Raw genomic sequence first — 16,115 nt, 5'->3', positions numbered from 1 at the left:
TCTGCCAGAGGACAAGAAAAGGCGAAATGGGAAGAAGATTGATTCGACCTCATGGATAGTGGTGTGAAATGGAATTGTTTTCTCCCTTTTGCTGCCCACCCGTCATTAATTAGGCACCGTGTTTCTTAAATCTCCGCACACACCCTCCAAGGCGTCGTGCTGGGGTGGGATTTTTCCGCCCACTCTCCCCCCCCCCCCCCCACCCGGACAGAGACTGGAGTGTGCGGTGTTGTGTTTCACCAAATGCCTCTCCTCAACAATTTATTTCCTGTAAAATATTGGCATCATTAGGTGACTTAATTGTGGCAAAAATAGCGTCTCAATCACAAATTGTATCTGCGAGGAGTTTCCACCCCGCGGCCTTTTTCATGCTCAAAGTGGGAACAATGCCGAAGACAAAGCGCTCGCTGGGAGAATCCTCAGTCGGCAGAAAGTCGGGTGGGGGGCGCATCTTCAGCCCCCCGCTGTGCTGGGGAGAGGGCGAAGTGTATCCGAAATCGTACCTTGAGAGACTGCGAAGGGAATATTTATGATGGAGCACGAAGGCGGATGGAATAAGCAAAGCGATTCGCAGGCTAAAGCCAGAGAGATATGTAAACGTCATATTTGAGAGGTTGATTTTCTCAGGCTTAGACTTAAGTCGTGTGCCGTTAGAATAGGAGAAATGCGGTGGCAGAATGGTGTGAGCAAGAGGAAATGGATGATATTTACCATAAGTGGAAAAATTTCGGTGTTATTTTCATTTTAATAAATTTGGGTATTTTTTCTGCCATGCGATGCTTTCTCTCTCTCTTTCTCCCTGAGAAAAGAGCTCCTTATATCCCCGAAATTCCCTCACGTTGTTCAGGCAAAATCCGCAAATTTATTAAATTTCTCCCTCGCAAGAAGTCTTCTTCACTCCATGTAAGAAGCGTGTAAGTCGAAAAAGGGAGAAGATATTTCATGAGAGTGATTTAAAGTTGCTCTTCTCTTTCGAGCAAAATGCTATTCTCATATACGGAGCGTCACAGACTTTTCAAATGATTTACATTATTCGGATTCTCCGTGAGCTTTTTTTTCGCTGCCTGGCGCGCTCTTTTCGCTCCCCTGCAAACCCTCTGGGTCGCCGTCCTTTCGCATATTCCGAATAAACACTTTAAGAATAATAATGCGGCCATGCGATGGCGGAGAGACAATGGCGGAGAATCACCGCGCGCTCAACATATGAAAATATGCTCTGCCACTTTTGCCGGGCGAAAGCACATAGAGCAGGAGTTAATTATTTTTTCATTTCACAATGTAAATTAAAAAGTATATCCCGCAAAATTATGCAAATAGTCGAATTATACAAATTGCCTAATTATACAAATACTGGACTGATGACCGTAATTTTCTGGGCCACACAAACACACACACACACACACTCGCTATTTCCCCGAAAAGTCCTCGCGACAAGCATAATGGCAGGAAATAAAAGCTCACTCAGGCTGAGCTTTTGACAGTGCACAAAGTTTCAATAATGTATGAAAAGTATCTCATTAAATTTTTCCACCCTCTTTGTGTGTGACTTTTCTGTTGTACATCAAAAGCCAAGCACACATTCACATATTTTTGTGCATAAATACCAAATGAGTGGCACTAGAGAGAGAGAGAGAGTGGAAATAAAATATGAAAGAGCGGAAAGAAAATTCATAATGTATTCTCTGTGGAAGTTTATTTTCGAAATTTCACATGATATTTTTAGTCCCTCCGCATTTCCACTGCTTAAAATACAATTTTGCCTCAATTTTCAGCAGAGCTTCCGCGTCAGATGTCCAACAAAGTTGGGGCTAATTATGAAATGAATCAAATTGTCTGTGAACATGTTTTCCTGCTATATATTTCGGTGGCAAAAAAGCACTTTCAGGGAATTCACCCTGGGACACCGCATCTACTTAGATGTGAGCTTCGTTTCATGAATTATTGCTACTGAGCTCTTTTCACATTTGACATAAATAGAAATATCGTCTGAAAAGTTGCTTCGAGTGTCGCAACAGCTTTTCTTGCCTCTCTCACACATGATATAAGTCGAGAAAAGGGATATATAAGGTCACTGATGATTTCCATGTGGCTCCATACATATTTTCAGTCACCTGTGTTGGTGAAAGTCACTCGCGATCTCAGACGATTATCTTTATGCTTAATCCCATTTTTCGTAATGTTTATTTTGATTTTGATTAAGCATTCAGAATATATTCAAATAAAATTCGATTTTCTTTTAAATAATTTGTCGAAAATATAAAAATTTTTGATCATTTTTATTGAATTTTAGATTTTTTGCCAAACAAAGTTAAAATCAATATTTAAATATAATTTTCATTAAAAGAATATCTTTATTTGACATAATCTACGAATTTGTAGGCCAAATAAAGCCGCCTTCAAAATTCCGCTCCAACACTGATCAATAAGATGTGTAAAATGCAGAAAAACGTAACTTCTAGAGCTTAACTGACAAGAGTGGGATTTTAGAACATTTAAAATGTTTCAATGAGCAACAAATGCGAATATGACGGTTTTCTTTTCAATGCAACGACAATTCTCGTTTGCACATTTCAACTTCGAAATTCGCCATTCAAATGAAAAATAAGCATCCAGTAAAGCCAGCACAATAAATTGCTCTCCATTTTGCATGTCGCACATTTCAGAATTGTGCATATTTCCTCCTGCGTTAGATTCATGTATTCCGTTTCGCGTGCAGAAAATCCTGAGAAAAGCCCACCCAAAGTGTCTCGCAGCATTTTCGCCAGAATCGAGCTGAGAGTGCTCGAAAGTGTCACTGGAAGTGATACAGACTCGCACTCGAGAGATCCTCCGCTGAGCACACACAGTCGCTTCCATGAGCCGTGGAGGCGTAATTGTATCGATTTCGGGGCGAGATTGTTCTGAGTGTGACAAAAATCGTCTCTCGCATGCGACGAAGCCAGGGATTGTGTCACTACGAAATGGGAGACACGTAAGAAGGATATTTATTAAATTGTATTCGAAACTATCGCCTTTCACGAGCTCCGAGCGAGCTTCAGAGATATTGGTTGAATTGTGTGTCATATTGTGACAAACATTCAATGAGAATGGCACAAGATGAGCCGGCGCGAAGGACGATGAGGAAGATTTCCTCTCCACCAGTGAAATATATCTCTGCTATTATTTCCACAGCAATTCAATGTTCACATGTCATCAGGATCAAGGGTTTTGCGAGTGGGTGGGGCAGCTTCAGTGGGTGCTTTTTTTTGCTGCCTCGTGACCACATCGCATCGCACAAGAGTTTGAAATTGAGAGAGCAAAATACAGCCAGTGACAAAGGCCATGGAATCGAAACATTTTTTACCCCTCAGTCCCATATAAAGCATTTCATTTGTAATTTGCACGTTTGTCTGACAAGCCGAGCCAAATAATTGAATTTGCGGTTCAAGTGACAATGGAGACGCCTGGTGATATATTTCACTGCATCGAGCAAACTCGCCAGAAAAGCACAGAAGCTGAGATGAATCCGGTGATTATGAATGTTCCACTTAAAAACGTACTCATGACGAGCACGTAGCTTTTAAATTTGACTAAATTCCGTAATTAGTCACACTGGAAATTAAACTGTCGTGCATTCAGTAATTTTGTAAGCTCTCTTCACAAGCTGAAAATAGTTTTCAGAAACATGAGTAAATAAAATGATACTGATAAGCATTCATTAAACTCCGCTAATTACTCAACATTCAACGACTTCGTGGAAACAATTTGAAGTTTGAAAAGCTCAACAGCTCTAAATTTAGTTTGTAACCGAAGATTTTAGCCAAACTTATAACGATTGATTTGGAATTGCGATGAATTAAGATCGATTGTCTATAGATAGATAGCTTAGTCCAGATCGGAATGTCGTTAAAAAAATGTTACCGGAAAAGTTTAATTTCTATTCAGGACCAAAACTTTGATATAATAGCTATAAAAAGCAAAGTTAGACCGGCTTAAAGTTACGTTCTTATCCATGCAACTTCCCATTAAGCATCTTTCACAGGAGAAATGTTACAAATTGCAAAAATATTAAAACTTTTATGAAAAATTCACACATTAATTAATAATTAAATGCATAGTTTTCTATTCTGTTCTCCATTGGGAAGGTTTTCTGCAGAATACGAGCATTTAATAATAATTATTATACTTTGTAAATTTGATTATCTTTCACTTAAGCTCATGGATGCAAGTGTTTTCTTTATTTCATTTGAATTTCATTCATTTGAAAAGAGATTTCGAGAATGTTTGTTACTCTGGTTTCTCTTTAAATGCACAAAACACCCTTCAAGAGGGCAACAAAACACACCTCTTCTCATATTCCATTCAGATCATTCTCAGCAAGCGTTGGCCGACGGCAAAAAGGCCAAATACAAGGAAATTTGGAGAATTGATGGGATTAGTGAGGGTTTTGCCCTCACTTCCTCCCTGTGCCTTTCTCTTGACCTTCTTTCGCTGGATGAAAATCGCTCGAGTGGCCGAATTCGACCTCTTTGCCGGCAATTTGGTCGACAAGACAACTCAGTGACTCCCTCCAAATCGTCCTCCCCTCCTGTTTCCCCTGCGAAATCCTTCCAGATTTCCAGCTACTCGGCGGGGCGGAGGACTTCCCCTCAATCGGTTCTTCCATCGGGTGAGGACAAGCGGGGATGTTTCACCCCCTCTCGACTCGTGAGGGGAGACTTCCAGGTCAGCCCCTATCGGAGCAAATGCGATGGTGGATTTGATGAGGTATATTTTATGAGATCCTCCAAGAGGCATTCAATGGCAATTTGATTTCAATTTGTCCCCCAATTTATAGCTCAAATGCAACCCCTGAAATATGGAGCCTCAGAGGATGTGTCAAATTAAGGCTCTCAGGTATGATATGACATCAAATCGGAGCGTGACAGAAGCGGACCAAATATTCAAATTGGCCAATTTCAAAGTGTTTAGCAAGATTCACAGTCACTTTCCCATGATGAATACAAAATTTCATATGTTTTACAGTGTAAAAGGATCATGATTCCACCATATGTCCATTTCCTCTTTGCATTTCCACCCGCGGATCATCATTTATTCCCGTCACAGGCGTTGTAATGGAAAAAAGAAACTTAAATTTCCTGGAGGGCTTGAGAATCTCCACGGCGAGCGAGAAAGGAAAATAAGGAGCTGTTGTACAAGACAAGAAAAGCGAGATTATAAAGTCATTTCGACAGATGTTGGTCTGTTGTATATGAGAAAAATCTGCATATTTCTGCATGTGCTGCATTTTTACATTGAGTAGAAAAGCTGGAGAATATAGAAAATTTGTACTCTTGCCATAAAACCTCTCCCGACATCATACATCTTGTTCACCTTGTATTATATTCGGTCACTGCTTTAAAGCTTCATTACGAGGACTCCTCCTCGTCCGACCTGTAATACTTTGATCAGCGGTATGAAACTTTAATTGAATTGAAAGTTTCTCCTCGCATCTCCACTTCGCCCACACTCTGTGCTGCTTCTGTTGTTTGACAGCACTGAATTTCCCCGAGAGTCACACCTTAATCTTTAATTCATGTAAATAATACCAGAAGAGCCTCTAATAGTTTATTGGGTTTTCAATCTGCAAAATCGACATAATGAATTACACGCAACGTTGACTCATTACATTAATTTGCAATTTAATCACATCCAGAGCTAATAATTGAAAGTGGAAATCAATTAGAAAATGTTTTACTAACTTCGCACATTTCGCAAAATATCACCCACACACACACACACGCGCATTTGCAAATTAAACACATTGCATTGCACACAGTGCGAATTTGCTAAATATCTGCCACTGAAAACACTTTTCATGCAATTCCCGAGGGCTCTTGGCCATAAATTTGCAGAGTAGAGAGCGTCCTTAAGTGAGTGGAGAGGAAAAAAAAGGGTTGCCGAAAGGGATTAACTGCGTCGAAAGACGAGAAAGGGACTCGGACAGAAACATACCTGATTGCATAAGAGACAAAGAAGACGCATTTTGGACCCTCAATATTCATATTTCATATACATTTTTCTGCAAAAATACACCCTCTCTCTGGAATTCAAAAGAAACGATGACGAGGACTTTTCATGAGGACTTCCTCTTTTACAGCACATTCACTTTAAGCCGCCATTCCCACATTCGCACACTTCACAGATATTGCAATTCAGCAGCGCGATTTAAATCGGATTAACCGGTCGAGTGATCTTTTCGGCCTCCATATGTCATTTTTCATAATTTTTTGGTTTGTCGGTCGAGTGTGGAAAAATCCAAAGGGCAGATATTACAGTCGGAAGTGGCGTATAGCATTTGTGGAAGTGTTCAAATATATCAATTATTTGCATTGCAAAAACTTGTGTTTCAACAAATTGAGACATTTTCCATATTATTTTGCGTAGAAAAATCAATATTATTGCTTTTCTAGGTTATGTGATTGATTTAAGACATATTATGGGTGTTAAATAACACTAAAAATCGTAAAATATGCTTGATTTGAGCTAGAAACATTCTGATATTTGCCATATTTACTCATTTCCACTTTTGAAAGGATTAAAATTAGCCCAAAAGCCAGATTCATAACCTTACAATTTGATTAAAATTTTTTAAAGCATTTTTCCGAAGACTTAAACAGAAAATCAAGACATAAATTTGCCATGAACAAATCCAGCAACATCGAAATCAGTTCTTACGATCTGAAATCTAAGCATTTGAAGAGCCTAAACATACTGAAAAGGCAAAACCTGGATAAGATTGTGATAAAAGTTAGAAATGTGCTTAAGAAATAATTGAAGGAGTCTGAAAAATGCATTTAAAGACGTTTAAAAGTGTTCTGATGTGTTAAATATTCTGCACAGAGATTGTGAAACTCTCAAACAAGTCGTGTACAGATTTAAGGAAAATTATCTCTCTCTTCAACAGTCATAGAGATGAAGAAAATAAACTTGGTGTAAAAGACATCATAAAGACTTAAGAATACAGCGTGAGTGTTTCGCAGTTATCAGTAAATTACTGCTCAAATCTCCAGTTTAATTCCTTCTTGATTTTCAGCGAAATTGAACTAATGTATACACAAACATACTTGCAAATCCTTAAAGCATTTAGTGTAATTGAAATTTGATTTGCTCTTCCAATGCAAATTTGTCTTCCATTTCATCTTATTGCTTCACTGAATTCTTGAACAGAAAATAATATACTTTTTCCCAATTGCATGTCTATATAATTCATTGAATGTCACGCTAGTTGTCGTGAAAGTTCTAAGCCTTTTAATATATAATTCCACACTTTATTGAATCTTCTCATTCTCTCTTCCTTAGTTTTTATGTTCTTCACGCTCTTGGGACTCTGTTCAAATTGCGCAATGTTGTGAAAATCATTAAGTTTACTCGTTATCGCGATTTTCATGTCTTCTCGTAGCATCATATTCCGCCATTCTGTTGGTATTTACAAAATCTAGAGAACATGCTTAAGGTTTGGAACACGAATCTGGTGGAAAATTAATTTTTCATTAATAAAAATATCGTCAAAATTCCTAGAATTCTTTTCTTAAAAATCACAACTCATCTGTAAGTCATGTAAATACAGCACAAACAGCATTAATTAATCATAATATTCTGTGAAAATATTTTATAGAAAAACCTTCGCAGTTTTCTCTAAAAATACTCCACATATTCATCGCGTTCAATTGTGAGTCCATGAAAAAGCTCCTCTGGCGTCTATAAAGCATCACGAGTGGGAGAAGGAATTGAAATTTTGAAAGTATTGCTTTAAATGCGACTCCTCTCGTAAATTCGATGAATTTTTACAGTCGAGAAAGCATTCATTTGTGGCGTTTATTATGTGCGCTTTCGCGAGAACATAAAATTGAATTTGGTGGTAATTTCTGTCAATGAGTGGGAAATCTTGGGAAAATCTTTGCATCATCTTTTGTGCGGATGACTGAAAACATGTGTCTCGCCGTGGAGATCCGGCACAAATTCCCCCCCTGGGCGACATGGGAATGCTAAACTCGTGCCAAACTATTAATTTAATTTAGGAGTGAAATTCCTTCGGATAAGCTGTACAAATAGGAACTCACGATGCCTCTCGCCGTCCTTAGCAAGTGAATGTGGCACAAGATAAATTTTATGTAAATATCATGGGAGCATTTTGAATGCTTTCCGCCGACGAAGACTTTGCAAAATGATATATTTCATGTGTGTTTTATACAGGAAACTTTTATGGCTACTCTCGTTAAGTATTTCCTCAAATTGTCCCAGCCAAGCTATTGTCCCCTCGTCATTCGCCACCAGGCCAGAAGACGGCCGAATGCGGGGAGAAAATTGGAGGAAAAGTGATTGGTAGAATAAATTATTGTGTGTGTGTGACGAAGAGAAAATCCCGAGGCGAGTGTCTTCCATTCTTGTGGTCATTTTGTCTTTGTCATTCAATTGTGAACGGGAATTCATTTCTGATGAATTTGGGAACTAATCCTGTGATTGACATTATTGTTCGGCCGCCTGAACCCTTTTCCCTCACTCTCTCCCTCTCTCTCTCTCTCACTCCTCTTCCTCAATGGACACCTACGCCCGTTCATCTCGCATGGGAAAGCATCGCTCGCCTCCCTCTGACACACAAGGCGAGCGGCCGAAGCTCTGCCTGGCCCTCTAACTAAATAATTGATTGAGCAGTTTCGTTTTCCGGGTATCAAGCGACTCTTGCCAACAGATTTCCTATATATTCCATTTTATTTATCTTCACGGACGAGGGGTTCAGCACAACAATATAGCACCACATATTTGTGCATGTTCACACCCGGAGATGCGGGCCGGAGACGCTTTCGAGGGCGGGAAGGGATTAACGGTTAACTTTCCACTGCAATTCATCTGATCTTCCTGGTGCGACAAAGTGTTCCCGGAACTTGGCAGGCTTTTATGCCAAAAATCAGTTCTATTTTAGGGAAATTAACGCATATGAACAACTCAAATTATTTGATTTTCATTCTGATAATTTCTGAAATGATGTAGAAAATCTAGAAATATTTTATTTAAATTCATCGGGTGAATTCTAGCTAGAAGATCACTTTTGTTTTCATAATTTGGAACAAATCTCAAGGGTTGTTCAATACAAGGGAGAGATAATATAGTCAGAAGTGATGTACAGTTTACTGAAACTTATACGGAACTGGAAGTGTCCAAAAACATACAATATTCCTTTCCTAAGTGCTTCTTTTACTCACTTTTTATCCCTGTTATTTGGATTTCTTTTGATTCTTGCATAGAAACGGTCATAATATTACTTTTTAATGCCAAAAGATACACTGCAAATTGTGTTAAGGTCAAACATAACCTCAAAAAGTGTAATTGAAACTTAAAAATTGTTGATTTTGAAAATTTTCCGCACGATTTTGACTCTGAATCAGCAATTTTAAGCTCATCGGGAAGTCATAAGTGTTGATTTTGTGGTCTTGAAATCTAAGAAATTATTACTGTACGCTTATTCAAGCTTTTTAACTCTGATTCAGGTGTGCTAATGAGGTCAGACTTAGCGCACTTCTGTGGGAGTTATTGTAATCCCGTTGAAGCCCCAATTTTTGGTCGCCTCGTCGGCTCTCACCTCATGTTCACACCCTTTGGGGATTTCCCTTGGCTCGGGCACGAGGGAGAATTTCAGCATTTGACCAATTTAACCCTTCTATTTGCTCTAATTCCTCTTTCACGTCCTTTTTCGCCCCCCAAATTGCCCATTCATATCACACAGGGCGCGCACGAGATGAGAAATGCTGGGAGTCCCCGAAAAATATGTCTCAATATTAAGAGAGGGACTCCTGTTGCAATTGCCCAACTAATATTTCATATTTTGTGCGTCGAACAATGAGGGTGGGCAGAAGGGTTGGGGGCGCAGTGACCGCACGGAGAGTGTGTGTTTCTCAAGCCGGCAATCTACCTGCGCGCGAGCCTGGGAATATTCATCTTGCCTGCGATGTGTAATTCCTGCAGAAGTCTCCTCGGAGACATGATGTATGGGGCCGAGCACCAGTTGGGCGAGGAAGAAGAAAAGAAGAAGCTGAAAGAGGTGAAATTACACAAAAATTTCACCCGAAGCCATAACACAACCAATCATAAGCACTCAAAAGTAGCAGATGACATTATTATCATTGAAAATCCGGAAGGGTTGCGAAAATAGGCACACACAGCCCAAAAATAACTTATGCTGAGCACCTCGGGCCCTTTGTCCAGCCTCACCAGAAGCCATACACACCACACATTTCACCCTCAAAATGTGCGTGGGTCACAGAAGAAATAGAGACAAATGCTTGAGGTTTTCTCTCACTGTTTCCTCTTTTATTCCCACTCTGTCGTCCTTTTTATTACCACCACTCATCCCTTTTTTATGCCTCCGCCCGCTCGATCTCGCATGCCGCACTCCTTTTTGCCCCTCTCGTGGGCGTTTTCAGGGAAGTTAATAATCATATTTCGAGATTATGCCCCATCGTTTTCCGGCAACGTCCTGGAAATCGCACCAGCAGAGAGATTTATGAGTGTGTTTTATGGGTGAAAAATTCATCATAAATTGTGACAAACTTTCGTCACTGCAACCAAGAGTCGCAATAATCCCAGAGCTTCTCTCTGTACTGAGATATTTGTCCCCGACATTGCATGAACTTTGTCAAATGCGGTGGCAACAATGGGTATGAATTTAATTACATCCAAGACACCCAACGCCAGATGAAGAACCGCAAGATGCAATATTACATTCCATACACAGGCAAAATACATAGTTTCTCAAATGCTTCTGCAAAAGGGCAACGCCGGAGTGCAGATAAACATGACTTGAAGATGGAAAAATTGCAGTTAAGCACTCACTCAGCTCAGCTTTGTGGGAAGCTGAGATTTTGAGTGTGAACATAAATGATTTGCAACTCAATTTGAAGCTCCAAATCTTCAAATCCTCATTAATAATCTTATTTTGTTGGGAATTCTGCACACGAATTTACGTCACACATTATTTTCATGTCTCTTTTTACCCATAATTAATCCTCTTCTATACTCAGTGTCTCCATTTCACGACACTGACTTTCCCAATCGATTGCAGAAAACGAAGAGTTGTGATGTGAAATCCCCCAACTCTCAACATCTTCGGGTTTGAAACTGATGGTTTCCAGCAGATGTGATTCATAAGTTTGCCAAAGCGGAAATCATGCTGCAAGTGAGGTTTTGGTTATGCATTTCATATCTCGATTTATTCAAAATATCGAGCAGATAGAAGATGTCTTGGATGTGAAACCACATCATTTTCCCAATTGAAACGCATTCCATTTCCTGGCAAAACTCTTGCTCTCTTTATTGTCTTTGTCTCTGAGGCTTATCAAAAATCCGAAACACTCTGTCTTATCTGTCTCTAAAGTCAAATCTTTCGCAACCTAAGATTAAATACATTTTCTCTCTTTCTCTCTCTGTGTCTTCAACAAAACTTTCACTCTAAAATTGACTTGAAACCTGAGGTAAAACGGTTGCATTACCACTTTGCACCAAACATTACATATCTTTTTGATTACATTTTCTCCTCCGTTCATTGCAAATTTTCCCCAAAATTGTGTTGGGAAATTTTGCCGAAGGTGATTTTTTTCCCCTTCGATTTGCAATTTATCACAACAGCCTTAACTCTCAGTGAGGTAATTCGCACGGATTCTGACTCATTTCGTACATGGCCAGTTGCTTCCTCGTGGACGCCAGCTCGAACTTCAGCTCGATGTTCTCGCGCTCCAGGAAGGCCGCCCTGATGGCAATCTCGTCCTCTTTGATGCGCCGACGGTCTCGTGACTTCTTCGCCGCGGCGTTGTTCTTCATGCGGCGCTCGAGGTAAGCCTCGTCCTTCACCATTCCCAGCACTCCACCGTCGGGCGCCTTGTGCGGGTCCTCGGGGCTCTTCTTCACGCTGTAGCGCCGCATCTTGGGGTTGGAGAGCGTCCTCTGGCCGCCGTAGGCGTCGTGCATCTGCTGCAGCATCCGCTGCCTGAACTCCGCATACTTGGCGGTGGATTGAGTGTCCAGATAGGCGTCCGTTGTCGTCACGGCGGAGGCGATGGTGAGTGGATCGCGCGGGTAGGCCTTGAAGGGACGCACGGCCTTGCGATCCCGCGGCGTCGCGGCAGCCGCAGAGTCGACGGGACAGAGAGACGGCGGGAAGGAGACCTCGATGGGCTCAGACTCGTAGGGAGAGTCCACGCTCGAGTGTCTGGATTTGTGGAATGCCGCTTTGTGTATGATGTAACCATTGCCGGACTGCTCACGTTGGGCAATCATGTCCGAAGGCTGTGCGTGATAGCTTTCCTCATCATCGGGAGTCATTGTGTCGTTGAAGAGCCTCACCTTCGGTGTAGAATAGACAAATTTCACATTGAAATATTTCTCTCATTCAAGAGGAAAATGCCCCAAAGCATAGGCGTAGTCCAGGATTTAAACGGTATAAAGTTGAAAATCACGGGGAAAATGGGATTACTTAAGCGGTTTCTTGCACAAACTAGAATTAAGTGGCATTTTGTGCCCCAATATCATGCTATCACATTAATTCTTGCGCCCGAACATCACTTTATCCTTCCACAAAGCTATAGAATCGAGTATAATATAGTGAAATTTAGTCAGTCAATTTTCACCTACGCCCTTGTCGGCAAGCATTAATAATCATTTAATTCCCAATAAAGCTCCAAATATCGCTACATCGCAATCTCTGCTCTTTTGGCAGTGCGAAAGAGTCACTTTAGCCAACTATCATCACATGCGAGCATCCTTTTCATGGGAAATGCGCTGTATGACAAACACCATGAGGGGGAGTATCAGGAAGCATTTATCCGTACCTTTGTTGGCGCTCTGTAGAGCTGCTGGTGCTCAATAGAAGAGCTCCTCTTTCGCTTCACCGCCATGAAGAACTCATCGATGATCTGCCGTCGACAATCCGGCGCTATTCCGTGCACCATTTGTGGCCCATGGGAGCTCGGCGAGGCGTCCTCGGTCGACATAATCGATTCTGTGGGCGGCGATGGGGTGTGCAGCCCAGTCTCCACCGAATTCCTCCGGCACGACAGATCCAGCACGACGGATTGCGGGGAACTATCTAAACTTTCCCTCTTCTCAAATGATCCGTACACATTCTTCTCCACTGGCGGGCGGCGCGCGGAGGTGGTCATGGAAAGAGAGGAAAGGGACGCAGTGAAGACAAATAGCACACATCTTGACGGTTGGGAAAAAGGCGCACACAGGCGAGAGAGAGGAAGTCACTCTCGGTGCTCAAGAATATTGAATGTCTCAATTTTCAATTTTCAATCAATGCCTTGACATGGAAAAAAGAGTTCACTCTTGAGGAAGCACAAGATAGCTACCTTGAGTCGACCCCTCCTCCATTCTCGAGCGACTCATGATGTCCTATTTGCCGTGATTCTGCTCCACTGCCACCCTCAGTGTCCCCAGCAAGCTCACTCTCCCGGAAAATCGGGCGCGCACACACAAACGCCGCCAAGACAGAATACACACCACGAGAGAGTCGAAGAAAATGTTCCTCTCACTCCTCAAACATTGGCGACTGTCGTTAACGTCTCAACACTTTGCACACAACTGACCACAAAGTGACCAAAAATGTTGCATTTATAGATAAATACATTGCAGAAATTTTGGTCAATGGGCGATAGACCAATATATGCACATTTCGCAACGCTTCGCAACACTCTCGTCCGCAGATTCACCCAAAACGAGCAGGACTGCCCAGATCACACTCCTGACCACACTCTCGGGGTCCCAAGGGAGTGCAAGAGTGGGAGTGGGATGGAGAAGGGACCGAAAAGGGTTGGACATTTTCGGTCTCTATTGTACAATTTCACTTGTATGCGAAAATTGGCAGTGAGAGTGCAAGAAACTCGGCAGAGTGCTTGCGTGGAGAGGGTTCAAGTATACCTGGAAGATGGCAATTTAGACTACTCAGGTAAAGAACCAAGACTTAACTTGAACGAGTTTACTTTCTCACTGATCGTTTCTTAAATACAATCCTCAATTACCTGTGAAATGTAGATTCAGTTTTACATAATCTTCCGTAATTCTACAGTGCCTAATTTACCTCATAATTTAACCATCTTGTAAGACATTCTCCTAAATTGCAAATTGCGTCGGCTTTTCATCTTGTAGACAAGAGAACAGAGACTGAATGGTTTCTGATTAATTTCACAGACTTGTGCAAATGAAAACCTGGTTTCAGACCAACAATAGACAGCTTGTCGATCCTTAAATCTGAGGCAGTTATTAACTACTTTGAAGTGTCTGTAAGTTCTTCCCATTCATCGATATGAATTGCGTGCAATTTCCTTTTTCAAACACTATTTTAAGCCTCGCCACCTCCCAAGTAAAGGAAGACTTTTTGGCAGAAGTTTAAGGTTCGAAGATGGAAATTAGAGTGTTAAAAAGATCTTGTAGGGAGAACACTTAGAGAGAAAAAATCTGAGTATCAGACTTTTAGGGATAATTCTTAAGAATGAAACTTAAATTGATGTGTTTGAAAGAGTTTAAGATGTGAGGCAATAAATGAGACAAGAAATACGCGAAAAAATAAGGAGAAGGACTGAAAAAAGATTCAATTTTCGCTGTCCTTTAAAGCATATTGCTCTGAATGATGCGACATTTTTTGCTATTGCATATCTGTTCAATTCTCTGAGCGTTATTTCATCAAATCCACCTTCCAAATCCAGATGAACAGTCATTTTTCTCTCTTGCCACAGGCAAAAGTGAGTGAGCTCAGAAAACGGTGCTCACATTCTTACCCTTTTTGAAAACATACCCAAAAGACGAGATGATCTTTCCACAGTGTGTTTGCAGATGCACTTTGGCACCAGAGCCACATAACAGTACATCCAGGCCCATTAAAGACCCATTGGCCCATGAGAAAATCATAGGAGACACCGAGAGTCGTGTAATCGCCTCACGCGGGGAAACCCTGTGTCGTCTTTCACGGCAAGTCAGCGGCCAGTGTGGAAAACCATTAGCCAGGGAGAATTTGCATTTTCCCACCCCTTCCGCGTGTCCCCAAGAGGGACTTGACACCCTCTCCATTAGTGTGGAATTAAAAAGTCATTACAGAATTCCACAATGCAGAGCGAATTCTGGGGCGTGCAATGAATTTCCACACAGTCAAGAGCCATGTTTGCTGTGCGGCGCGGCAAGTTTGGCGCCATCGACTTTCCCGCTCGAAAGTATAATCTCCGAAATAAGCGCCTCTCGCATGCCAGAAGTGCTGGCTGTGCGCTCGTGTGGAATTTGCACCGAGCGTAGTGGCCGTGGCGATAAACCTTGTTTAGTCAATCACGAGCTCTCGAGAGGAGAAGTACACAAACAATGGGCGACAGCGACAAAGTCACGACGGTAGAGTTTAAGACTCTGAGTAAGGCACAAAATTTGAATGGCACTCACCCCACCCAACGGCTGATCCACGTCCCTTTTCGCGCCACTTGCAGGCCCGGCCAATCAGGAGCTCATCGAGGCGGCAATCGAGGTGAGGAAGAAGGCCTACTGTCCGTACAGCAAGTTCGCGGTGGGAGCGGCAATTCGGACGCCCTGCGGGCGCATCTTCACTGGCTGCAACATCGAGACCAGCACCTACACGCCGTGCATCTGCGCCGAGCGCACCGCCGCGGCCAAAGCCATCAGCGAGGGCTTCCGCGAGTTCAGTGCAGTGGCCGTGGTGGGTCAGCAGGAGAAGTCCTTCACGACACCCTGTGGCGTGTGTCGTGAATTCTTATCGGAGTTCGCCGATAAAGACATCACAATCTACGTAGCCAAACCGGCTGCCGTCAATGTGATGGTCACGTCGCTCTTCCAGCTGCTGCCCCATCGCTTCCAGTGGTCCTAGTGCACCTGCAATGGGCACACGTTAGCACAGAGCCTATTCCAAAGAGTTGTTCTTTTCCTACCTGCTGACGAATGGATTTTTTATGAAATAAAAAATCACTGTTGCGATCAAGATTTCTTTGGAATTCACCCACAAACTGCACTTTGGCGGATCACAATCTTGGGGGAAAATCAAGAGGTGAGATCGATAAGATTTCCGTTTGATGGGGGAAAGAGACTTTTAACGCTCTTATCAGTGTTTTCGG

General features: G+C 42.0%; 2 protein-coding genes across 2 annotated transcripts; one reads left to right on the top strand and one right to left on the bottom strand.

Annotated features, from left to right (window-relative positions):
* Positions 1–11,308: 11,308 nt before the first annotated feature.
* On the bottom strand, positions 11,309–13,169 carry LOC132259257 (protein giant). Its single transcript, XM_059756817.1, has 2 exons — positions 12,840–13,169; positions 11,309–12,354 (listed from the first exon to the last, which is right to left on the bottom strand). The coding sequence occupies exons 1-2, from the start codon at positions 13,167–13,169 to the stop codon at positions 11,650–11,652; spliced, it is 1,035 nt and encodes a 344-aa protein (XP_059612800.1). The 3' UTR covers positions 11,309–11,649.
* Positions 13,170–15,298: 2,129 nt separating this feature from the next.
* LOC132259430 (cytidine deaminase-like) lies at positions 15,299–15,984 on the top strand. The gene is made up of 2 exons (XM_059757063.1): positions 15,299–15,403; positions 15,477–15,984. The coding sequence occupies exons 1-2, from the start codon at positions 15,358–15,360 to the stop codon at positions 15,869–15,871; spliced, it is 441 nt and encodes a 146-aa protein (XP_059613046.1). The 5' UTR covers positions 15,299–15,357; the 3' UTR covers positions 15,872–15,984.
* The last annotated feature ends 131 nt before the right edge of the window (positions 15,985–16,115 follow it).

This window comes from Phlebotomus argentipes, unplaced genomic scaffold (assembly GCF_947086385.1).
Source record: "Phlebotomus argentipes unplaced genomic scaffold, Phlebotomus argentipes genome assembly scaffold_18, whole genome shotgun sequence".
Taxonomy (NCBI): Eukaryota; Metazoa; Arthropoda; class Insecta; order Diptera; family Psychodidae; genus Phlebotomus; species Phlebotomus argentipes.
This window is presented reverse-complemented; position numbering and strand designations above follow the sequence as displayed.